Source organism: Nuphar pumila, chromosome 13, assembly GCF_984573655.1.
Source record: "Nuphar pumila chromosome 13, dmNupPumi1.hap1.1, whole genome shotgun sequence".
NCBI classification, from domain to species: Eukaryota; Viridiplantae; Streptophyta; class Magnoliopsida; order Nymphaeales; family Nymphaeaceae; genus Nuphar; species Nuphar pumila.
The window spans coordinates 50,725,606-50,752,199 of record NC_143261.1 but is presented as its reverse complement, the minus strand read 5'-3'; the positions used below and the strand labels follow the sequence as shown (position 1 = coordinate 50,752,199).

The 26,594-nt window shown below is 39.7% G+C and overlaps 1 protein-coding gene across 1 annotated transcript; it reads left to right on the top strand.

Moving 5' to 3' along the window:
* Positions 1 to 815: 815 nt before the first annotated feature.
* LOC149818341 (subtilisin-like protease SBT5.3) lies at positions 816 to 22,950 on the top strand. The gene is made up of 12 exons (XM_089986201.1): positions 816 to 920; positions 2,192 to 2,731; positions 15,465 to 15,571; positions 15,678 to 15,775; positions 16,133 to 16,300; positions 17,223 to 17,334; positions 18,788 to 19,316; positions 20,301 to 20,395; positions 20,520 to 20,768; positions 21,162 to 21,276; positions 21,400 to 21,607; positions 22,113 to 22,950. Exons 1-12 carry the CDS (start codon positions 816 to 818, stop codon positions 22,646 to 22,648), a joined length of 2,862 nt encoding a protein of 953 aa, XP_089842327.1. The 3' UTR covers positions 22,649 to 22,950.
* The last annotated feature ends 3,644 nt before the right edge of the window (positions 22,951 to 26,594 follow it).

Genomic DNA, 26,594 nt, shown 5'->3' with positions numbered 1-26,594 from the left:
ATGGTTGACAACAAGAATCAGGAATGTGAAACCTGTAAGAGTTTCATTTAGAAAGAATTTGTTATATTTGAAGCTTTCATTAATCACTAGACCTGGAAAAGCATTATATGGCGGCTAAATGGTCTATGCATTTCTTATTAGTTGGCCTCTTTAGACGAAGGTTTTGCTTTTATGTCTTTCCGATGGCAGAAATCTTTGAAATCATAGTCTGGATCAACTGCATGTTTGGATTTAAAACTTGATGTTAATATAAGTTTGACCCTTCTAAATCCTATAGGCCCATGTGTGGGTAGGTACGGGGGAGTGGGGTGGTGGTGATAAACACAAGTGATGAATGACATGTCTTTTCTCACTTGTTCTGACTCATTTATGTGGTTTGATTTTACTCAACACCATTATTTTAGATGGTGGTGGTTGGGTTTCTCTTGAGGTCTTATGGATTGAAATTATGGATTTTAACTTTATTTTTGTTAAAACGTTGAGGGACATGTGGAGGTATTAATTAGACTGCATGGTGAACTTTGTATCTTTCCACGTATATTCCACCAAAAGTCATTCTTGCCATGTCTTTTTTCAACCTACTCAAGTACAAACCGTTAGGTCCTCTCAGGGGTTGGTAAAACCCTTAAGGTCTCCTCCTGCCCACGGGAGAGTCCACCCAGCTTCGACCTTGCAACCAAAAAGGGTTTTGAACTTGTGACGTCCTGTCAACTTGGTTATAAAGAATAAGTAACACATTATATGCGTAGGAGCTCACCACCCCTAGCTAGGTGGGCTGTCTTAAGATGTTCAAGCAAGTCAGGATCAGGTGTAATATGATTGCACAGAAATTGTGCATTAAGCACCCGATCACCCTCCATCAGGTCATCGTGGGCCCCACACCTGACGGGCCTTTTGTTTCCAAGATGAAGGGTGATCAGGTGCTTAATGCACAAATATTTGTGACAACATCAAGAGTTAAATAAGCATCCCTTGCCTTAAAGGCAAACCCAAAAGACTCACTCCTGAGCAAGGAGACAACCAAGGGGTGTTAACAGTTTGACGGCAGGTAATTCAGCAAGTTGTCATTCTCTTCCAGGTCACATGGTCCACATCACCGAAATTAGGGTTTCCTCTCGTTAAAGATTAAAAACAAAAAAAAATGTGACACACACATATACACTAAGGGTGTCATTGGGTCTGGTACCAGGACCAAACCCTATAAGCTTTGGGTATGGTGATAAATAATAAGACCCTGACCTCAAGATTTGATTAATACATGGATCCGGGTATAGTTTCTGAAATTTTATAAACCCAAGCCCGACCTGAGTTTCGATTAAGACCTGCAATTTTTCAATGTAAAAATGATAAAAAAAATATTATTTTACCTAGTATGTCTGAGAGTCTGGTTCATGTAGTTCTTATCAGGTCCGGGTTTGGTTTCTCTTCTAGTGTACCCGATTAGACTCAGGTCTAAACCTGATACCATACACAAAAATTGGTCTCAAGTCTGATTCTACCTGGGTCCGAACCAAACCCTTGATACCCTTAATTTTTACACTCACTCACTATCATGACCACTTCTAATCACATTGCACACTTTAGTGTGCCGCTGCACCTAATTTGCCCTTCATCTTCTTCATCTTCTGTAGGATCACAACTGACAAGATATACCACAAAGAAAGAAGACTGCCTGGTGATTGCACATACTCAGTCCTCTTAAAAAATTGGTTCATCACAAACTGGAGTGGACACTAAGGGTGTGTTTGGTCACACATCGTGCTGGACACTGTGTGCGCATTGGACAACACCACGATCAAACACTGGATGCACTCTCTCTCTCTCTCACTCACCCAAGCGCCCTCTTTGTGCGCAACCTCCCTCTTCCCCCACCCCAGTCGATTGACGATCCCGCGTCGCTGCCGTGACCATCGCAACCTTCTCCTCTTCCTCTTTTCCCCTTTTTCAGTCTTCTTCTTTTCTACCTTTCCCTCAACCAAACCCATTCCTTTGCGCCTCCTCTGTCTTCCCTCACCCCAGCCAGTCGCCGAGCCGCAACAGTCGCCGTCTAGGAGCCACAACCCAATGTCGTGGGTAACCTCTTTCTCTTCTTCTCATTTTTCTTAGTCCCTTCTTGTCGGCCGCCTTCGAGACGTCAAGCTTCAGCCAACCCTTCTTGTCGAACTCCTTTGCAGATCTCCATCAGCAGTAGAACCCATCTCCTGAATCATCTTCAAATTCGTACTTTGCTGGATTTTCCATTTCTCGACCACCTCTCTCTCTCTCATCACCTTCCACCGTTGAATCCTCTTGTTGCGCCACTACCATCCATCCTGCAGACCTACTCACAGAGGGGTTCCACTGTGGTCTTTCTCTTTCCCTCTACGGTGATGGCCATTCATTTTCGGTGACTTTAACGCCGATTTGGCCGCTTCCTCTGTCACTGTTGTGGCCATCTCCAGCGTTGACCGCCATCTTCGTCCAAAGCGGGGAAGCGACCCATCACAGTGAAATCCCTCTTCCAACATTGCTTCCCCCTTTTCCCACAATCCCACCTAAAGGGGAGCAGCGCTCTCTTATTGGGAGCTGCAGATCTGCACTCTCCCCGCCGCCCATTTTGCAGAGAGTTGAGCTTTTCGTAGGGAACCGAGGACACCTTCACCTGGACGTTTGCCATCCACGGAGAGAGAATAACGAGCAGATTGAGCGAGCGGGCGACGTTTCGGTGACAACAACGGCTGGCAGTGCTAAGGTACCTCTTCCTCTCTCTCTCTGTGGTGTGTAGTTGTGGATTGCAGCGTAGCCTTGGATTGTCGCACCTGTGGTAGGGATTTTGGGGGAGATTGCAGCAGAAATAAGGCTACTGTGTGAAACCGTGAACCATTGCTACTTCTGGAGTTGCCCTTTGGGGTTTCTTTTGGTCTCTATTCTTGCAGAAGATGCCTATTGGGGTCCTCTCTTAAAGTCGTTGTCTCGTATGTCTCAGTCTCCATCTTTGATTTCGGCTTCGCCATTGATGCTCAAAAGAGTCGTAACGTCAGTCAGCTTATATACATGTCTTCCTCGCCATATTTCTTCTGAGGTATAGGTTCCAACCACCCTTTGCATGTCAACCAACAAGCTTTTCTCTACATTCAAGACACTTTAAATAATTGGGGCGCGACTTTTGCCTTCCAACGATGGGGTTTTCATGTTGCTCTTCTGTTTCGGCTATCGTTTAAGTTGTTCTCCTCTCTTTCAGTCGTCTTTTCTTCATGTGTGGCTTCAGGTTTGCTCCTTCCCCAGGATATTCGATATTTCATCCGCGCTGTTAGGAGGGAGCCTCTTCAGAGTTGCGCGGTTTGGGCGTTGCTTCGCGCACCATTTTTCTTTCGGGTTTCTCCTAGTTGGGGCAACAACAGGGATTGGCAGGATGTTAAGCCCTCTTGGCAACTTTCTTTCTCTGGATTTCGTTCTTGCGCTCAGCTTCACCGTGCAAAGCCTGGTGACTAGTGGTGCGCTGAGTGCTTTTCCCTTAACTTTCGAAAGCGTGTTGCATTCCATCGGTGTGCCACATCTTTTCTCTCTCGGTGGCATCCAATCTGGAAGAGTAAGCGTGTCACAGCCCACCCTAATTGCTATTTATGGCAGAAGTCGATTTCTTGCAAAGATAGTGGAAGATCACAGATGCCCCAGCGTCATGCCTCATTCTCTCCTTGGGTGCAGGTTGGCAAACTACATGCATGAGCCCAAATCATCTTTTCAGGCATTCAAAATCGAATCTATTTGGGTTCCGATCAGCCAATCACCAACATTGCCCATGTTGTTCACCGGAAAAGCCTTCGTGCAGTCAGCCACATAACCATCTTCATCATCTTCTATTTTCGGTGGTTGTTCAAGCTTGCTCGATGCTCCAATAGCCTCCCCCTCCTCTCTACCGCCATCATCATCTTTGGTAGGTGCTCTCGAAGACGATGAAAATCCTACCGATGATGAATGCTCTACTGGTGATCCTTCTAGAGGCGCTTTGACGATGCATGGTGATGTTGGTGCTCCTCTCGAAAACCCGTTATTTTGGAATCTGCCCTCCTTGTTTCCAGGCAGGTGGCTTCTCGGTTCTCGATCCTTTCAGTCTTCAAGAGCCTCTTTGTTTGGCGCTATCAAGGATTTTGAGAATCTAGCCTATGATTATGACACTTATGCCCAACACTTTGCCACCATCCCATTTTCACATGCTCACGTTTCTAATTTCTCTACTGTCAAGGTCGTTGTGCCATTATCTATCGATGCCTCCACCCGTGCTCCTGTTTTGCATAATTTTGTGGCGGCTTCTAGAGACATGTGTGGCTCTCTTAAGCATCAGTATTTTGGAAACCCACACTTCATTATTTTCCCATGCAGGCATTCTGATGGCCTGGCGGTTCACGTTATGGGTTTCAATGCCCTATCTTATAGAGCTATCAACTACATGGTTATCAACTTGTAGGCTCCTTTCCTCCTATCTCCCGCGGACTTCATGTTTCGCCACCCTTCACATCTGGCAGTTGGCCGTAATTCGTCTGGGGAGCCAGTTACATTTACCTTTGGAGACTCTCCTCCTGCGGGTGTTGATCCTGCAGTAGGACAAAGTCATCTCTCTTCTATGCTGGGTATCGAAGTTGATGAAGTTGCACGGCTTCTTGATGTTTCTCTTTCCTCACAACAACTGCTTCATATCTCAAACGTCATGCTCGTATCTGTTGCTGCGGTCTCTGACCTTTTCCCCTCCTCTGCGGCAACCATATATGGGGTCGTTCTTCATATGTCGACTCCCAACTTGTTCCCTCAATCAGATGTTTGGGTCAGTTTTGCCCGTCGATGGCGTCGTTGCAACCTGCACACCTCGGCCTCCCATGCTGGTGGTTCTCCTCGACGTTCAGTCAGAGCTTGCACCCCTCAGAGTTTTGCTAACTTTCAACTATGAAGACTCTATGCTGAAATATTAGAGGTCTGGATTCTTCAGACAAGCGCTTGTTCCTGGCAAGCTGGATTCGCCAGATCTTGTTGCCCTATGCGAAACAAAAATGGAAGATGTCTCTCGCTCTGTCGTTTCTGAAATTTGGAGAGGGACAAACTTCTTCTTTAAGCCTGCGGTCCACTATGTTGGTGGTATTCTTATTCTCGCAAAGCCTTCTCTGGGTATCTCTCAAGTCGACGATGGCTTGTTCTCTCTTTCGATTACCCTTTCCTTGAAAGCACGAACCCTTACAACGGCAATCACTATTGTCTATGGCCCAAACCATCCTCCTCTTCGACCCACATTATGGTCTGATTTGAGTAGAATTATCGGTTCTTTTGGGGAGTTGCACCTTCTTATAGGGGACTTTAACTGCTTGTTGTCTATTCATGACTCAAATCCTCCAGTTTCTCTAACTGCCTCTATGCGGGGTTTTCAGAATTTTGCCCAACAACAGCAGTTTTACCTTGTTCCTCCTACCGGCGAGCCTTTCTCTTGGTCGAATAGAAGGTCTCGTTTGTGCTATAGGCTGCTAGACCGAGTGCTCGTCTTCCCCGATCTGCTGAAAATCCTCTCTGACATCACATACTTCCTGCTTCCTTCTTTTGTCTCGGACCATAGTCAGGTTGTCACTCGTTGGGGGGAAGGTTTAACCTTTGCAAGGACTTTCATCTTTGAAAAGTGGTGGCTGAAGGAGCCCGACTTTGAATCTGTGGTCCATCGATTGTGGAGCAAGCCTTCTACTACAGTCAGGGCCATCATTCGGTGCCATGAGAAGCTTTTTCGCCTCAACTGCGATATCAAAGCTTGGCTTCTGAATCATAATATCAGTAAATTCCAGCAAATGGATGCCTAAGAGCAAGAGTTGTTGAGCATTCATCATTCTATGTCTTTCCCAGAATCCCTTTCCGATTCAACTATTCATAGCTTAAAGGCCAAGTCCACTGATTTTTTTTTGCTTCTGCAAACATGGCGGATCAAGGATGAAATTAGATAGAAACAACGGGCGAGGGTGCATTGGCTTGCGGCTGGTGACAACAATACTAGCTTCTTCCACTCCTACGCTTCACACCGCCACAAGAAGAACGTTATTCCCTCTATCTCCATTGGGGGAGTCAGTTACTCTGCCGACAATGTCCTTCCCACGATTTCTCAATATTTCAAGACCCTTTATGTTGCCCAGACCTCCTCCAACGACACTATTGGCCCTCTTCTCGTTCAGGCTATTGATCAATCTCAAGCTAGAACTATGCAATCTAAGTTCGCTGACGCTGAAATCATTTCAGCTATCAATGGTCTTTCAGGATGGAAAGCTCCTGGCTACGACGACTTTCCCATGGATTTCTTCCATATCTTTTGGTCTTGCATTCAGCATGACGTTATCAATGTCTTTGCTGAGTTCCATCGCAATTGTCGGCTACCGATTCACATGTACTTAGCCATTGTCTCTCTCATCCCAAAAGACGTGACAACCTCTGATATCTCAAAGTTTTGTCCAATTTTGGTTATGAGTGCGTTTTACCGCATTATTGCTAAGGTTTTGGCCAATAATCTCAGAGTCGTCGCTGCTCAAATCTTCTCGAACTCTCAGTTCGCTTTTATCCCCCACAGGCGGATTCAATACTCATTCATCTTGGCATCAGAAGTCCTTCACTCTTTGCATCTCAGCGATCAGCCTTTCTTCTCTCTCAAGCTCGACTTCCATAAAGCCTTCGACTCGATCCATTGGCCTTTTTTATTTCACATGCTTACCAACTTCAGCATCGATCGTCGTTTCTCTCGATGGGTGCACGAGCTGGTATCAAATGCTCACTCTTTGATTAAGCTTAACAGAGCAAGAGGTAGGCAGTTCAAGCTGGGCGTGGTATTCAGCAAGGTTGCCCTCTCTCCCCTTTGTTATTTAATGACATCACTGAGGGTCTTGTGGTGTTGTTCAAGAGGGCAGCGGATAAAGGCATAATCGATCACATCGGCATCCAAGAATTTTCCATCATATTCTAACCTATGCTGACGACATGATCATTTTCGGCCACACTTCCGTGCAACAGATGCTGAGATTCAACCTCATCCTTCAGTTTTTCCTCTCTCTTTCGGGTTTATCCCTTAATGATAGTAAATGTTGCTTGTCCATGTTCAATGCCTCATCTTCCTTGTTGGCAGCCGGACAACAGATTTTTGGTTGCGCAACTTTGGATTTACCTATTTCCTATCTGGGTCTTCCTTTACAAATAAAGTGCATCCCCTCAACTGCTTGGACTGCCACTATCCAAAAAGTCCAGACAAAAATTCCTTTCTGGCAGGCATCCTACCTATCCATCGGCGGTCGGCTTACCCTTATTAGGCACGTCTTGTCCTCTATCCCAAAACTTTTTATGTCCATGTTTCTGATGCCTAAGGGTGTGGAGAAGAAGTTCTCCAGTTTGATGGCAGATTTTCTTTGGTCTGGTTGCCACCTTCAGACGAAGCGCCACCTGGTTGGTTGAAACTCTTTGGTGTTACCAAGGCGTATGGCCGGTCTGGGGATCTTCGCTCCCAGATTAAGAAGTATTGCTGTCGTCGTGAAACAATGATGGATGGTGCATCGTCCAGGCAATCAGTATGCTCCTCTGCTCCATGCTAAGTACGGTTCCCTTGAGTCGATCCATTATATTCATCATCCCTACAAGCTACATATCTCGCACTTGCGTCACATATGGCTTAAGGCCATGTCTTTCGTTCTCATGCAAGATGGTGATCCCGATTCTGATGCATAGTTTTTACAATGGGCAATTACGCCTAGCAGTGTTTTGTGCACCAGAACTCTGTATCGGTCTCTTCTTCCTCCTGGGGCTGACTGGCTTTCTGAGCATCTTTTATGGGCAAATGGGCCAACTCCCCACTCTTGGTTCTTATCCTGGTTAATTTTACACGATAGGGTACAGACAGACAGCTTCCTTAAGAAGGTGGGGTTTCAGTATCCGAGTAGGTGCATCCTTTGTCAAGCGACAGAAGAATCAACCTACTATCTGTTTTGGGCTTGCCCAATCTTTGTGGATCTCTTTAAAAGTACGTGGAATCAACCTGAAGTAATCATGAGATAGGAATCCTTCATGCTCGACCTTCTGTGGGGTCCACCACAGGTTCGCAGTTGCAAGCGCTGGCGGCTGATCTGGAGAACTTGGCTTCTTACTTCTTGGTGGGTTGTGTGGATGACTCGCAACAATGCAATCTTTCGACAAATTTTGGTTGCTTTCAATAAGCTCATTCATTGCATCTTGGCTGATGTGTACGCAATTTTGTGCCTCTCTTCAGATGTTATCCACCCCCTTCAGTTGCCTTCTCTTCCTCAAGACCCTGGCTGATCTTTGTGTTCTTCTATTTTTATGTTTTGCCTTCGTGCATTCGACCCCTTTTTTTTGGGTCTGTTGTTTTTTTTGTTTTCGCGGGCTAAACTTTTTGTTGATCCCATGACTTAGTAATGTTGATGTTTCTTTCGGCTCAAACACTGGATGCACTCAACGCTCGTCTGTCGTGTTGCATGCATCTATCACATTTGTGGAACAGTGTTTCACCTCCCATTACACCAAGAACATGGAAGGGGGAATGTTAAAAAAAAAAATGGCCAGAAGTAATACACGCCCCACCCCCGACCTCATCTCTCTCTCTCTCTCTCTCTCTCTCAGCCCCCGACATTGATTGCCGACCTTTTACGACAATTCTGCAAACCTCCCTCTGGCGCCTCTCGACCCTCCCTCTGGTGAAAGCTGAGGTCTCTCTCTCTCTCTCTCTCTCTCTCTCTCTCTCTCTCTCTCCTGTGTTGTGGCTAGGTGGCGAGACCAAGATTTCATCGCCTTGCCAGTGGCCTGCCCGCCGGCGACAGCACCCAGATCTCTCTCTCTCATTATTATTATTATTATTAATTATGGCTTTGATTATAACTTTGATGAGGGCTCTAAGTAAGAATTTTTTTATTAGGGCTTGTATTAGGTTTTTTTTATTTGATGAGGATTTTTCTTTGATTTTTTATTTAATTTGATTAGGGTTTTTTCCTTTGATTTTATTTGATTAGGGATTTGAATCAAATTTCTTAAATTAGAGTTTTTTTATTTAATTTTTTATTAGGGCTTTGAATCAAATTTTTTAAATTAGTGTTCTTTATAGTAAATTTTTTATGGGAAATATATTAGTTAAAAGAGGTCGGGGTAGGCCTAGGAAGACTTGGATGGAGATGATAGGAAAGGATATGAAGGCTTTGAACCTCATCGAGGACATGGCATTGGATAGAAATGATTGGAAGAGAAGGATTCATGTGGAAGACCCAGAATGATTTTCTTTGTTGGTTCATATCGCTGACCCCAATTGTTTTGGGATGAAGGCGTAGTTGTTGTTGTTGTTGTTGTTTATAGTTAATTTGATTTGAAGTTTTTCTTTGATTTGATTAGGGTTTTTTCCTTGATTAGGGTTTTGAAACAAAATATTTAAATCAATGCTTTTTACAATCAATTTGATTAGGGTTTTCTTTGACTTAATTAGAGGTTTGTCTTTGATTTTCTTTTATTTGATTAGAGTTTTTTTCTTTGATGTAGGTTTTGAATTAAATTTCTTTAATTAAGGATTTTTATAGTTAATTTTATTAGGAGTTTTCTTGTATTTAAATAGGGTTTTTTTATTTTTTATTAGAGTTTGAATTAGGGTCCTTTTTAATTTAACTTTATGGGTTCTTTTTCTTGTAGTTTAAGGTTTTTTGGTTTATTTATATTTAGTTTTCTTGCATTTTAGGGTTTTATGATGTAGTATGGTTTTTGCATATGTATATAGAAAAAATATGAATTCTTATTTTGTTCTCAAATTACTCAAATTTTAAATATCTTTTGGTACTTAGATCTAGTTTGAAATCCATAATCAGGGTTAAAATCTGTATTATTTTGTTAAACTTTATAATTAGATCTAATATGATAGTGATTAAAGTATTTATATATCAAAAAATATCAATTCTTATTTTACTCAAACTACTCAAAATTTAAACATTTTTTGGTATTTAGTTTCAATTTGAGATCTACATACATGACTAAAATCCATAATAAATCTGTCAAAACCAAGGTTGCCGAACTAGGAAATGAAAGCGGAAAATGATACAGGAAGCAAAAGCGAGAAGCGATGCATTTTTAAATTTATAAGAAACGAGAAGCGAAGTATCAATTCGATAACAAAATAAGAATAAAAACTGAAGCAATATGGTAACTGAATAGGAATCAAACAAGAAGCAAATAAAATTTTAAATAAAATTGATTATTCTTATATTTTATGATTTCTTCGTAAAAAAGTTAATTTTTTATTAAAATTTAATAGTGATGGTTACCAATTTAAAGAAAGTACACGAGAAGTGAGTGAAATTATAAGAGAAAATACATGAAAAGAAACATGAGAAAAATATATAGAAAGTATAGATCATGCATGTGAGAAGCATAAAAGAAGGGTAAGGGAATCAAGATTTTCATAAAGTTTTGGAAGTAAGCAGTATTGTGCTTTCAAGTTGAGTTTTAGAGAAGTGAGCTTCTTACCTCTCTAAGAAAATTTTGATAACTCTGGTTAAAATACTCATATGGTTGGGCGGATCAAGTCGTAGGATCCAAAATGAAGTTATCCAAAACACTCATATGGTTGGGCCAGTGTTATTAAAAATGTGCCTCAAGGGGCAAAAAGCATGTCTCGCTTCAAGGCGAGGGGCTTTATGCCTTGAGGCACATGTATAAAGCTCAAAAGCCTTGAGGCATGCGCCTCATAGGCCTTGAATCCCACGCCTTGAGGCGAGGTGCACCTCAAGATGAGGTGCATATGCCTCGTTGCTTTGATCAAAATTTAGGGCTTAAACAAAGGGCCCTCGAGCCTAATTAGGATTGGGGCCTTTTTATTTTTTTGATAGCTCTTGTTTGTTTCTCGTGCCTCTCTCTTTCTCTGGTTTTATCTCTCTCTCTCTCTCTCTCTCTCTCTCACGCAGACTCTCTTTCTCTCTAGTCTCTCACGTAGCTTCTCTTTCTCATCTCTCACAACAGTCTCTCTCTTTTTCTCTCTTGGTCGAGCCCAAAAACAGGTACTATATCTCTCTCTCTCTCTCTCATCTCTCATTTTTTTCTTACATGCAATCTACAGAAAACAGTTTCTCCTTGCCTAAACATTGCTGTTTGCATTTCCCATAGACAAAATAAGGAAAATGAAAATGGTGTTCATGCATCTTTTCTTGAGAAAAAAAAAAGGTACACGTGCATAGCCTAAAGTTAGTTTTTCTGCACCTGATTTCCAAAGCCAATAAAATATCATGAGTCCATAATAGGGAAAAACTATTGCCGACCTATTCAAATGAATATGTGACAATTGTCAAGTACTGAAGGAGTGATTTTAACATCTTAATGTAAATTTTCTGAATTTTCTTAGAAGCCATCATATTCGGCCAGTTAAAGGAATTCTTTGCTTAGTATATTGGTCTCTCTAGGAATGTTTTATATCTATGGTGATGATGGATATATCAGGTTTATCAACATGAACACGTGAAACAGTTGTCTTTGCGTGCTCACAGATCAGTTTGATCTTCTGGAAGTTTTATCGACAACCTATGATAGAATGCTAGTCCCTTCTTTTACACATAAGATGGATGACTAAATAGATGATCTAAACTACCTTTACTGCAGATAAATATCTGTAAAATTAAAAAAAAGTGTTTCCAGTACTTTATGTTTTCTGATAAAACACACAGTCTCTCTCTCTCTCATGCTTAGAAGATTCCCCTTAAAGGGATTCACATTTAGGAGTTGATTTACATTTCTTGGATATGTGATTAAATGAAATGTCAATGCTCCTACAAAAGAGGGAAGGATTAGATGGTGAACATCTTCACCACAGTTGAGAAACATGCAATTGTTTCTTTGTAAATCATAGATGCTAACTTATATAGTTTGTGAAGGTGAGTGCCATCGCACATTTGTTTTTCATACTCCCTAACATTTTCTTTTCATAGGGGTGTTTCATTTGTAGTATTCATTCTATTGAAACTGTTTCAGGTGCCTCTTGTCAACACATTATTGTAATTTTTGACTCTTGGTTTTGGAACTTTCTCATCTTTGGCTGGCATTTGATTGCCTGGAAACAGGTAGGGTGTTCCTCGACATGGCAGCCACCACCACCTTACTGGAATGTTCCTAGAAAACGCTTTAGTATAAAACCTAAATGCTTTAGTAACAAAATTAAATACTTGATACAAAAATTTAAAAATAAGATTAAGGTTTTATTTTTGTATAAATACTTGATATACATGGAGGTAGTTTGTTGATGAATAAAAAATATTATTTTTCTTGAATTTATATAGAGATTTTTTATTTCTTTTCAATGTTAATTTTCAGTATTTGCTTCATCAATAAAACATTTTTTATTTATTTATAATTTTTGATATTTTTTATAGTTTTTTTAAGTTAAAAAAAAATTGAGGCTTATGCTTTACGCTTTAGGCTTTACGCTTTACGCCTCGCCTCGCCTCAGATTTTGGTGGAGCACCTTGCTACACCTCAACGCTAATGCCCTGGGCAGAAAAAAGGGAATTTCCTTTTCGCCGCTGATCCATGTGGGATCAACAGGGGAGAAGCGTCCACTAACAGCAGGCGCTTTGTGCGTCCATTGTTATGGGCCTCTCTCTCTCTCTCTCTCTCTCTCTCTCTCTCTATATATATATATATATATATATATATATATATATATATATATATATATATATATATATATATATATACACACACACACGGAGGTTCTATTTTTGTTTAGCACCGTGTTAGGTCCCAGCAAAACACATGGCTGCAGGTGATTTTTGCTTGATCTAAACCGATAGATGTGTTTATCATAGTTTACTTGGTAGATAATATGCATTCAATTAGGTATTTTCTATGCATGTGTTTTTTAGAGGGGTAAAAAATCAAAGGCTCATATTCTAAAATTTGATGACAGAAGATTATCATTTTTTTTGATAAATTGATTTGATCCAAAACATGTTCCTTGGTAAATAAACAATTTTGAACACATCTACAGCTTCAGATTTGACAGAAAACACCTACAACCATGTTTTCTGCTAGGACCTAACTTGGGACCTAACAAAAATGAGACCTGACTAGAACATTTGAGAGAGAATTGGCGAGAGTGAAGTGCCTGAACGAGCTAAGCTCATGAGCAGCTCATCTAATTGCTCAGCCCTCCATTCCCACCATAACAGCAAGCTAGTTACAACTTACCCTTAGGTCATTATAATTAACCTACTAATGAGCAGTGCATGACTGTAGTAAAGTCCTGGATGGTGTAAGGTGTTGTTCAAATATCAATTGTTACAACCTTAGCAATGGGTGGCCTTTGTGAATTTGATTTCAATTTGGGTCGGTCTTTCCATATCCAAATTGGGTGTCGGCAAAACAGTGTATATTATTTATTTACTGAAAAAAGGTTCAATAGAAGCAAAATAATTGGCATTTCAAAGTTCAAGAGGATTCGAAGGTCTAAGTTTCTATATACTTAGCAGACTAGGGATCATAGTGCACCGGGGCGGGGGACAAGGTCTCCCACCCCGCCCCATCTCAAAATTTCGCCCTCCATTCCCACCTTCATCGCTGCATGGGTTTTGATTTTAACTTCCATCTCCGCCTCCATCTCCGTTTCATGTCCTCTGTTCCAGGTCCAAATTGGGAGAGGCAGGGTGGGACCCTATTTTTCCTTGGTCCACTGTCATCCCCAAGGTTGTTAAATGCGATGAGGTGAAGCGAGGCGTTGAGCCTGTGCTTTGCCTCTGAGGCGTACGCCTCAGGTACTGAGACGTATGCCTCTCACAACTGGTATGGAAGTGAAGCGGTGGGAGGGGAGGCAGTAAGAGAAGGACCATGCGCCCAGATGGTATGGAAGCGAGGGATATGCCGGTCGTCCGGTGGTCGGAGAAGACTGAGCAGCAGCTGCAGCACAGCAACTCCGGTGGTCGGTGGTCACAACTGGTCGGAGGTTGATGAGGGGCGCATCACAGCAACGCCTCAGTACTTTGAGCGTGCGCCTCGCCTCTGAGGCGTACGCTTCAGGTACGCCTCTCACAACACTGGTCATCCCTAAAGAATATTTTAGCATTTTACTAACAGGGACCCCATAAAGAAGACAGTCCATTTCAACATTGTTATCTTTTCACTGGGAGCATGATTGTGGAACCAATTTCACTCCCGAGGTTTACCACACATGGTGGGGTCCAACATTGTGTAATCCTGGGTAAGTTTCATGGCGCTTACATTTGCCATAAATCCCACAATTTTGGGATCTTCTCAAAGAGAAAGCCTTGTGAGATTAAAAAAAAAAAAAATCCAAAAATATTATAAACAACTTAATGTAATTTAATAGAAAGTCAGTAAAAACCTATAAAAATAAATAAAAATTTCAACTATATATCAAAATATAATGAACAACACGATATATTCATAAGCAAAATAAATTAAAATTTATTACAATTTAATGAGACGTTCATATTTTATAAATTTAATCTTGAAAAATTGCGATCAATTCAAATTCCATTTTCCCCCATAGGCAAGCTGGAGTTAAGAAGGCCCCCTACCAGTTATACAAGTATTATTGCAAAATTAAAAGCCTCCCTACACAAACTTTCCTCATTAGCTCATACATGAAAGAATAAGAAACCAACAGTCACCTCTTTCCTTGTTAGTATGCAGTTTCCAAAAAGAGTTTCTACTTTTATGAAGAATCAATCAAGAAAATAATGTTATGTTAGTACGCATGCAAGATTGCCTTCGATAATTGGAAGTCAGACGTATCTGTACCTGCCATTTTAAATAAGTTTCTTTTTTAAGAATCGACCTTATAAGAATTGTAGATGTAGAGAAGGTAGTCATCGTTTCATCAACGATAGAAGATTGGAAGAATGGGGAGGAAGTTCAAGCTACCACCTTCTTGTCCGCTCCTTGTTTTCTGCTTATTCCTAACGCCCATATTTGCAGTACAAAAAGTCTCTCTCTCTCTCTCTCTATATATATATATATATATATATATATATATATATATATATATATATATATATATATATATATATATATATATATATATATATATAATAACCCGTATTGTTGAAGGGTCGAACAAGTCTCGGACGCATGGCATTCAGTCACGTGTCAAAAAAAATGGTCCTTATATTGGTGTTTTTCGACCGCTGCTGAAGGCCTACTTTCCGACCACGTCTTTAATGGCAGTCAAGACTATACGTGCAAAATCATCTGATTTTGCATTGGATTTTTTGCTCTTTGATGATACAGCTCTCTCTCTCTCTCTCTCTCTCTCTCTCTCTCTCTATATATATATATATATATATATATATATATATATATATATATATATATATATATATATATGTGTGTGTGTGTGTGTGTGTGTGCGCGCCTGTGTGCGTGTGCGCGCTCGCACGCGCTTCTCTAGTTGGTTGAAAATCTAACGAGTGTATTTCTTATGATGATGGAAGTCATATGTAGTGTACCTGGGAGCACATTCACAGGAATCCGATCAAATATTTAATCAGGAACTGATCACAGATTCACATTATGATCTGCTTGGCTCCGTTCTAGGAAGGTATAGAAAAGTGCCAAAATGAGTTAATTTCTTCTGTACGCATGTAGCATATACATAATTTGTTCTAACACCTGTTTCTATATATCCCTCCAATCCATGCACACAGCAAGGAGAAGGCCAAGGATTCAATATTTTATTCCTACACAAATCACATCAATGGGTTTGCTGCCACTCTAAGTGAAGATGAAGTTGCCCAGTTATCAAGTAATGGCTCACTTTTTTTGGAAGGCCAGGATAAGGTGCAATCACATTTCACAAATGCAATGTGCCGATCACCCTCCTGTCAGAGTTGGGTCCAACAGTAGATGGAGGGTGATGAGGTGCAGCGGCACATTGCATTTATACAAATTGATTGCACTTGATCCTAATTCTTCTTTTGGTTATTTGTTCTATTTCCCACTGCTTTTAATGTCTATTCTGATCATAAGCTAAACTCAACATTTTTTTTCTCTGATTTTTTTTCTTGGCTTGGCATGGAGAAACCACTGCTATGGTTTGGATATCCTGTTATGGGCCGATAGTTGAACTAAACATGCTTCTTGTTTCTTGTTGTTGGTACAGAGCTCTCCAGTGTTGTTTCCGTATTCCCTAACAGGGCGTACGTTCTTCACACGACTCGTTCATGGGAGTTCATGGGGATGGAGAGTGAGCAAGGCAAGGTCCTGCCCAACTCAATTTGGGAGAAGGCTAAGTTTGGGGAGGATGTAATTATTGCCAATATTGATACAGGTACGACTCCCTAATTTATTTCTTTTAATAACTAATTCTTTACTTTCGAACAATTTCTACAATCATCAGATTTATGTGGCCACTGTTTATCTTTCAATAAATAACATTTCCTTTCGTTAACTCTCCTATTTTAAGCCCCTTCACAAGTTAGGGGTAAGTGTGGTTTATCAGTAAGCATGAGACAGCCATTGTTCGAAACCCTTGGGAGGCCTCCTTTGCTACCAGGTTGAAGCTGGGTGTGGTGACCTAAGTTATTAATAAGATTCACATTTTTTCAATGTAAAAAAAGATAAATATTATATAAATATTACTGGGTATGGTCTGAGATGGTTCGTTTAATCCTTATAGGTTCCAGGTATGGAATTTCTATTATTATGGGTCTGGTTGGACATCAGTCCGGACCCTGTACCAGCCCCAGAAATCATGTAAACAGGTTGGTTTTGGTCATCCTCAATAATACTTGACCAAAACTTGTCATAGCCTTATTATTTTTAAGGTGCCTAACTTGCATGCATGGTTTGTCCTTTAAGCTTTCTATAAACACCTATAGGGATGTAAACCGGTTGGACTTGGGTCTGATCTTTGCAATACCAAGTCTGACTTGATCGGATTTGTACTTTGATGTGATAAGCTAAGACCATATTTGGATGTATTCAAATTCGAATTCTAGTTAGATTCTGATCTTAATCGCAATTGGACTTTGCTTCTGATGCAAAATCCAATATCCTAGCTAGTTTGACTAGTGGATCCTACTAATTGGATTCGGGTTTGATGCCGTATATTATCTGAGTCGTTGAGATCCCTAACGACCAAATTATGCATTGTTAAGCTAAGCATGTGTCAGTGTTCCATATCATATATTCTCTTGGTTAATTAAGATTGAAATGTTTTTATTCACTTTTTTCTTAATTACTCTTATTAGGAGTTTGGCCAGAATCAGAGAGCTTAAATGATGAAGGTTATGGGCCTGTTCCAGCCAGGTGGAAAGGAGTTTGTCAAAACCAAACTGATTCCAATGGCGTTCGGTGCAACAGGTACTGTTGTTATCTGTGACAGGGATACGCTATTAAATGACACGTTTACACGCCACATGACACGCTACAACAGGTTTAGACATTTTGTATAAATTTTTAATAGTTTCTAATAGGTCTATTAGTAATAAAAAAGAAAAATTTACAAAATCATGCACTAGCTTTTAGTCTATTTACAAACTCACACCTAACTTTTTGAGATATTTCGAATGTTGACAATGTCATTCTCAAGTGTTTATTTGTATTGTTTTAAAAGTTAGGTTGAGTTTGTAAATAGACCAAAAGTTGGAGTTGTTTTTTGTAAATTTTTCTAATAAATTTATTTCTATGTTCTTGCCAAGAAATATTTAAAATATATGTTCGTGAAAGTATAAAAAAATTGGCATACCGGCATGATTCAACTGGTCGGGTTTGGTTGGGACCCAGGTGTAATTAGACTTGGACCTGGTTTTCGGGTATGGTATCCGCTGTAGACACAGGTCTAATTAGGTTTGGTTTGGACCCAGGTGCAATCAAGCTTGGACCCGGTTTTCGGGTATAGTATTGGGTTCAGACCCTGGTCTAATCGGGTTCATTATAAGAAAAAACATACCTGGAGCGATAAGAACTACATGAGCCAGACCTGGACCACACCCAGTAAAACCATATTTTTTTTATCATTTTTACATTGAAAATTGTGGGTCTCAGTCAGAACTTGGGCGGGGTCCAGGTCTGGTATAAATTTTCACAAATTATACATGGGTCCATGTATTAATCTGACCTTCGGGTTCGGACTCGAGTCTTAAGCGGGTCTTATTATTCATCACCATACCTGAACCCTATAGTGTTTGGTTCGTGTTGGGTCCAGGTATGGTGATATTGAAGCATTGTCTATGTTCCTTTAAGCCATGTTTGCTTCACTGGACAAACACGGTCTGGACATGCCAGGTGGCATTTGTCTAGGACCATTGAGTAGGAAAACCATTTTAGATACAAATTAAGGGGCGGGAAGCAACATGTCCCCACCGGATCAGTTGGTTCCAACGTTTCAAACGCGGGTGCGTTCCATGAATCAAACCCGCCATTAGGGCACATGTCATGGATTGGAACATTTAAGTAGGGCTGAGAAACAAGCTGAGCAGCTTGTGGCTCGTCTTGACTAGTATAAGATCGTTAATTGCTAAAAAATATATTTTACATGTATTCTGTTGTAATCTTATTTCTTCCAGCTCTAAACCAATGTATTCTTTCAATAAACAAGCCATCTTGAACTCGGCTCATTTAACTCGAGCTCATTATGAGCTCGAACTTGGGTTGGCTGGCTACAAGAATGAGCCAAGCTTGAACACATCAAACTGGGCTCGTATCTCGTTGACCAGCCTACATGTAAGTATGTTATTTTTATCATTTTTAATACAAAGTTAAAATGTTTTTTATCCGGATATTTGCGACAAAGAAAATTATTGCTGTATTCCAGGAAGCTGATCGGTGCACGTTATTTCAACAAGGGCTACATTGCCGGCATTGGCTCTCCAGATCCGTTCAGCTACACCTCCCCAAGGGATAGCGAGGGCCATGGGACCCACACTCTATCAACTGCAGGGGGCAATGTGGTGCACAATGTGAGTTTGTATGGCTTTGCCAGTGGGACTGCTAAGGGTGGCTCGCCCAGGGCCCGGGTAGCGACCTACAAGGTCTGCTGGGCTCAAGGCTGCTACCCTGCTGATATACTTGCTGCATTTGATGCTGCCATTGTCGATGGTGTCGACGTGCTCTCTGTCTCAGTGGGCGGTCAGTTGCCTGCCGATTACTTGGTAGACAGTATCGCGATCGGCTCGTTCCATGCTGTTAGCAAAGGGATCGTTACCGTCTGCTCAGCCGGAAATAGTGGGCCGTTCGCATCCACAGTCGTAAATGTCGCTCCATGGATAGTCACTGTTGGTGCAAGCACGCTGGACAGAGAATTCCCCAGCTATGTGTTTCTCGGCAATAACAAGACACTTAAGGTCAGCAACAAGCCTATAGGCTTGTGCCTTCACTTTCTAAATCACTTTACATCATAATATTGCATGTCACTTGAATTTTTTATTTCCGTAGGCTGTAATAGATGTATTAGTTGAAACATGATCAAGCACATGGACTCCAAGAAGTTTTATCTTATTTATTTTTAAGAATAAGTGTTCCCGGCAGATTGTAGCAAATATTGAACCTACAAGGTTTGTAGATTTGTTTTGTAAAAAATGAGTTATATTCATGTGTTTGTAGCATGTATAGCCAGGCATTTTAAAGACTTCAAAAATCAATGGCTCACAATGCACTAAATCATCAGTAAGGTCAAGGATTGGCCCTTAATAGAGCATGTTGACCACATCTATATGGTTAGAACCTAGGATTTCCAGTTCAATAGTTCCATGCCTCCAATAGAACCAAATGTGTTGACACAGAGATTATTTGGTAGTAATGAAGGTACATAACTATTGATATGGAAACCATAGTTGCAAATCTTATTAACCCAATCTGATAGTTTTTTTTATCATGGTTTGTTTTCTAAGGATCCATTTTTTTTAGTTTTCTTTTTATAACTTATTAATTGAGTTAAATGGGTTAGTTGTTATCTGGCCGTTGGAATTTAATAATTTAGATGGCCTTTATCTCTGACAGTTAGCCACTAGCCATTGAAATATGACCGATACATTTATTTGTGATCGTTGAATAAATTTTATTCATGACAGTGACATTTATTTTTTTATTATACCTAAGCTTATATACACTAGAATTCTTTTGTGAGTTTATCATCTTTTCATTCCATTGTGTCTTATTCTTCACATTTCCTATCTAAAGCTACTCAAAGGTGGTAGTGTCATGGTAAGTTGCTTTTATAATGCAAGTAATTGGGTTTGTGTTATAATGACACTAAAACTTGGTTTCATAGATATAAACTCTTGAGGTGAAGTAGTAAATTTCTTCTAATGATCACTTGTGCTACTTAGGGACTAAGTCTTTCCAGGAGTTCTCTGCCAAAGAAGTTGTATTCACTTGTGAATGCATCAGATGTCAAATCTGCAACTTCGCCCCCAAGTGTCGCGTAAGTATGCTTATTTGTTCACGCTAAGCAAACGTAGTTTTTAATTGAGAGACTGTATTTTGATCTTTTCTTCTTGTGCTTACGTAGCTTGATTCATTCTTCTTTCCTTCTTTATATTATGCAGGGCAGTGTGTTGGAGCGACTCACTTGATCCCGCGAAGACCAGAGGAAAGATTGTAGTTTGCTTGAGGGATCAAGACATTTCAACAGTAATGCAGGGCATTGTGGTAAAGAAGGCTGGAGGTGTTGGTATGATAGTGTGCAATAATCAGGAATCCAGGTTCGACACCTTTGCTAGTCCTCATGTACTTCCAGCTTCTCATCTCGATGCCATCGACAGCAAAAAGCTCTTTGCCTACATCAGATCTACAAAGTAATGGTCTCTTAACACCCTTCTTCTTGGTAATGAAGCATATGTTTGAGATTACATGAAGCGTTACACTAAAAGTTCAAACTCTAGGAATTCTTGAGCTTGGCCATGTTTCACCTAATGCCAAACGTACACTTTGTCTGTCTCTCTTCTAACATATTTGTTCTGGCTAATGAAGGATATGCTTGATACGTCATAATGCATTACACTGAAAGTACAAACTCTACCATTTTTTTTAATTGTTTCACCAGATGCTTATCATACACTGCTGACTCTGCTCTCCTAAAATCCTTGTTATTGATAATGATGGGATTTAGATATAACGAGGTCCTTAGACGAACATGTAGAAATGTGGGGTTTTATTGGATCATGGCACCTAATGTGGCACATATACAGGTCACCTGTGGCATATATTGGAAAACCAACCACAAAGCTGCACAAGAAACATTCACCAATTATGGCTTATTTCTCATCACAAGGGCCCAATGCCATTACCCCAGAGGTCCTCAAGGTTTGAATTGTTGAATTGATTCAACTTTTTTTGCTATATCAGTATGACGTGCATCTAGCTACAATAATGAACCATGATGTTTAAACTAACCAACTAGACTTGGTCATGTGATTGCTTTTGAAGCCGGATGTCACTGCGCCTGGAGTTAGCATCCTAGCAGCCTTCAGTGAGGGTGTACAACCCATTGAAGCTAGTGATAAGCCCCTGAAGTTTAACATAATGTCTGGGACATCCATGTCATGCCCACATATTTCTGGCATTGTTGGCCTTCTTAAGAGAGCTCACCCTGATTGGAGCCCTGCTGCTATCAGGTCTGCAATCATGACCACAGGTAAGAATTTAGCTTGACCTTGTTGTCCTCTCTAATTATGTTCTGCAACAGAGATTTATACATAAGAAGTGAACAATGGATTTTTGGTGGCAAAAAACAGATGAACAGCTAAAGAAAGTATTCTTAATAGTTTTCAAAAGTATTCTTAAATGTTATGACCACCAACCTCTATCAAAATTCAAAACATGATTTCATGTGCTCATGCATAAATCCTCACAGTGATAATGGTGAGCTGATTACTTATTATTACATTGAAAACTTAGTCTTCCTGTTAATGAATATCTTTTTTTTATAAAATGGTCTTGATGAATTACTTGGAGCCAATTGTCAAAAAAGTTACATTCGTTTGCATTAGCCAACTGCAGCTTTCAAAAAAAAAAAAATAGATTTTGTACTAAACTTCCTACTTGTGGGTTATACTCTTGTTGTGATATACTTTATTAACTACAATTAGTTGTCTAATCTAAGATTCTAAACCATGTCTCTTTTTTCTTGGATTTTTAAGCAAGACAGCATGATAATATCAAGGATCCAATCCGCAATGCATCTCTAGTGAAAGCAACACCATTTTATTATGGAGCTGGCCATGTTAGACCTAACCGAGCCGTGGACCCGGGCCTAGTTTATGACATTGGCACCAAAGATTATCTTGATTTCCTTTGTGCAGTTGGTTACAACAAATCATCTATTTCTAAAGTCATTGGACATGCCTATTCATGCCCATCTCATGTACCCAAATTCTCAGATCTCAACTATCCTTCGATCAGTGTTGTCAATATTACTGGACCTATTTCTGTCTCGAGAACCATCAAGAATGTCGGGACACCAGGAACTTACAAGGTTCGCGTGCAATCTCCCCCCAGCGTTTCTGTGTCAGTGAATCCAGAAAGCTTGAAGTTTGGGAAGGTTGGTGAAGAGAAGCAATTCACAGTGACTATTGCAGCTAAGAGAGGTAATAGTAAAAAGTATTCTTTTGGGAGGCTGATTTGGTCTGATGGCAAGCACTACGTGAGGACTCCCATTGTGGTCAAGCCTTTGTGAATCTGAACATGTAAAGAGCAGCTACTTCTATATAGGATATCACTTAGAAAGTTTATTGTTTTTTTTATTTATAAGTTGATGAGTAGTTATTTGTTACTATGATTTAGTAGAAGGAAATAAGGAAAACTTAAATTGTGTTTGATTGAAAAGTTGGAGGCCTTTGTCCAAACATCTCTCAAATCCAGATTGATTAAGTTCTCTATAATGTTCCATCTTAGTTTTTCAATTAAGTTATAGTCATGCTCTTGAAATTTATGAAACCCTAAACTAACTGTCGGTGAATCAGGTGAGGAAAGATCATGTGCAATGTTATTGCACACTTTTTGTGTACTACTTCACCCAATCACCCTAGATCTGTTGTTGAGCCCCATTTGGCAGATGCATCTTATAGATGGAGGGTGATCATGTTAAAAAATTTATTTACATTTATGGTTATCTTTACAGTGAAGTCTCCTTGTTTATACATTACTTTCATTTGAATTTTTTAGCAAGATGTAAGCTTAACCTTTTTGTTTTTGTTGTTGTAATCTGATCTCATCCCCTTAAATCACGGGATGCTCTCTTGTATTGTATTTAAATCCAATATCACAATGGAATCAAAAGTTGAATTATAAAATATTTTTTCCATTTCACATGGTATCTGAGCAATACCAATGAAGTATCTTGCTTTCGTGGCCTATCCTTCTTATGCTGCGCAATTGTAATTTAGTTTTTTGGAAGGATAAGCCACTGTTGGGTGATCAGATGTAATTGCTTATTATTATTATATTAATAGAATCCGGGGTAACTCCCCAGCGTTTTTCTCTAAAAAAAAGCTAGTTGGATCTGGGTTTAGTATCTTTTTCCATCTGAATCTGATTAGGCTAAACCCAATTAAGTCGGACTTGATAATTCCTTGATCCAACCCGAATAGGAACCATTTACATCCCTACCCTTGTGCTTCACTTCGATCCTTATTCCAACATTACGTGATTCATTACATTTGATGATTAGGTAATGAGACTGCTTCTCATTTTATGACATGTTTACTAATTGTCTTTCCTCAAACCAAAAGGATGGCTTTTTTCTTTTGGATCTACAACCCAAAGAAACCGCACCCAACATAAAGAACTAATCGTGCTTTTACACGGTTGGGCACGTAAGGTTGGGTGGTCGTGTCCCCAACCCAGAGTTTTACCTTGCAGGAAGACGACGCGCCGCTAGTGTCCCGGTTCTTGGTGAGGGTTCCTTCGTCATCAAACAAAAAATCCCCAGTGTTTAACCCCCCGTACTTGAGGTCCTCCTGTCCTGACTAGGAGCGACGCTTAAGAGTCTGGAAGCCCCAGATGTCTCAAGGTCGAACCACCAGAGAGTGTGCCCATAACCTCCCCACGAGCACGATTGTGGAACCAATTTCACTCCCGAGGTTTACCACCCATGGTGGGGTCCAATAGTGTGTAATTCTGGGTGAGTTCCATGGCGCTTACATTAGCCATAAATCCCACAATTTTGGGATCTTCTAAAAAAGAAAGCCTTGTGAGATTTCAAAAAAAAAAATCCAAAAATATTTGAAACAACTTAATGAATTTTTAAAAAAAAGAAAGTAAAAACCTATAAAAATAAATGAAATATTCAACTATCTAAATATAATAAAAAACATGATATATTCATAAGCAAAATAAATTAAAATTTATTACAATTTAATGGGACGTTCATATTTTATGAATTTAATCTTGCAAAATTGCGATCAATTCAGATTCCATTTTTTTCTCAAAGGCAAGCTGGGTAAAGCAGGACCACTACTAGTTATACAACAACCTATATGCCTATGGGTATGGGTATGGGTATGGGTATGGGTATGGAAGTCATGCCATCCCAGCACTTGGTAACATTCACAAGCCTCTCTGACCGTATGATCATAAAATGAATTCAAATTTGTGCCAATAATTGTGATTATGCACTTTTCTTAGGACTATCAGCCAAGCTGTGTTGGGATATGGTGCAGTCACATTGCACAATTGTAGTGTGTCGTCTGGTCGCCATCCATTTGCTGTTGGGCCCCACTTTGGAATGGTGTACAACAGGAAATGGAGGGTGATCCGGTGCAGCGGCACATTGCATTTGTGCAATGTGATTGCACCTAATCTTGTAATATCACGTATTTTTGTATTTAGTTATGTCATGAGTTTTTCGAAAATTTGGCTAATTCTGAAAGAAAAATCATTTGAAGCTCGACTTTTAGACTGATGTCTTTAAGTCTGGGCTTGGCCCAGGTCCCATCGACAAGGTTGTAACAAGTCAATCGAAGGGTAAGAAAGAATTTTATTTTTGACCTTTAAATTTAAGCAAAATTCAGGTTATTTACAGGCAAAATTCAGAATTTGATATTCGTGTAATATGTCGTTGGATGCGTCATGGGATTTCGAGTGCAACAACATTTTATTTTCCTTGATTCAGGCTACAGTTGGTCTGAAAATCGTATTTTTTTAAAAATTTAGCAGTTTGTCAAAATGGATCCAGAGTTGGATCGGGTAAGATACAATGCCTATGATTCAAATTATTATGGATCTAGATCTTATTTAAGACCAACTTAAATATGGATTTAATCGAGATCATGATCCATTTTTGTTTTGGGTTTGGATTTTTTTGATCCAGACGTGGATCCAAATCTAAGCCCCATGTTTTTTCAACTTTAAATTCAATATAAAGCTTTAATTTGGGGTTTAATAAGGTTAGGGAGCCTTTTGGGTTAATTTGGCTATTTTTGAAAGTTTTTAGATAATTTTAATTAATTAATAATTAATAATTAATAATTAATTAATTATTATTAATTCTGAGTTTGTAATTAGGGATGATTAGGGCTTCCTAAGATGGGCCCTTATACTTACCTAAAAAGAGCTAAGAGGGTTTCAGAAGGACTTTCAAAAAAATTTGGAAAGTTTTAGAAAAAAGTCAAAAAAAAATTAAATTTAAATTTTTTGAAAAGAACGAAGGTGAGAGAGGGTCCCAAGGGGGAAACCCCCTCTCCCTCACTTTATAAAAAATAATAATAATAAAGAAAAGGCGAAAGAAGAAATAGGAAAAAAGAGAAAGAGAGGAAGGAAGAAGGAGGAGGAGGAGGAGGAAGAAGAAGAAGAGTTTTCTTCTTCAGCCATCCAACCTTTATTTTTCGTGTCTTTTTCTATTTTTAATAAGGTACGAGTCTCTTCTTTTGAATCGGATGAGAAACTGAATATAGATGGGTTCCCATGCATGATTTGATGGGAATCCATGGGCAAAGGAGTAGATCTATATGTCTACTCTAGCATATGTCAAAAGGCTTGTAGGGATCCCCTTCCATGCATTCAATTCCGATTTCTCATTCACCATTTCAAAAGAATAGATTTCTGTGTATGTTTTTTTTTACGCTGCAACATAATCTATTTTCATGATAATATATATATATATATATATATATATATATATATAGTTGTTGTATGATGGTTTCATTTGTTTTTTTTTGTTGGTTCATGATTTCGGACTGTGAGATGCATATAAACTGGGGTTAAACCATCCTATATGCATTTAGTTAAAAAGAAAATTTTCATGTGCTTCACCCCTTCATTTTTTCTTGTTTCTTTTCTGAATAACACTCTTCCTTCTACCCATCTTTATCATCACATTTGTTTTCTTTGTGTCTCACTGGTCCTAGTTATAGGTTTCCAGTTTCTTTGTCATTGCCCTTTGCTCTGGTTCTCTCATTGTCACTAGTTTATATTGATAAATGGATTTTCTATTTTCTACAAGATATGCATGCAGGTTATAAATTTAGTTCCAGCATAGGCTTTTTGTTGTATTATGTGCTTTCTTTTTAAACTATTTTAGAGATGAAATTAATGGGCCGTGTTTTTTTTGCTCAACCTAACCCCTAAGCAACATCATACAACTTAACAAAGTCAAAACCATGCTTTTCAATCCATATTATACC

What these genes read in the sequence shown, in the direction of transcription:
- LOC149818341 (XM_089986201.1), top strand. Translation starts at nt 816, where the DNA reads ATGATTGCACAGAAATTGTGCATTAAGCACCCGATCACCCTCCATCAG. An exon ending in GCAATAACAAGACACTTAAG is followed by an intron (nt 19,317 to 20,300) that starts GTCAGCAACAAG and finishes TGTGCTACTTAG; the next exon opens with GGACTAAGTCTTTCCAGGAG. An exon ending in GCCTACATCAGATCTACAAA is followed by an intron (nt 20,769 to 21,161) that starts GTAATGGTCTCT and finishes GCACATATACAG; the next exon opens with GTCACCTGTGGCATATATTG.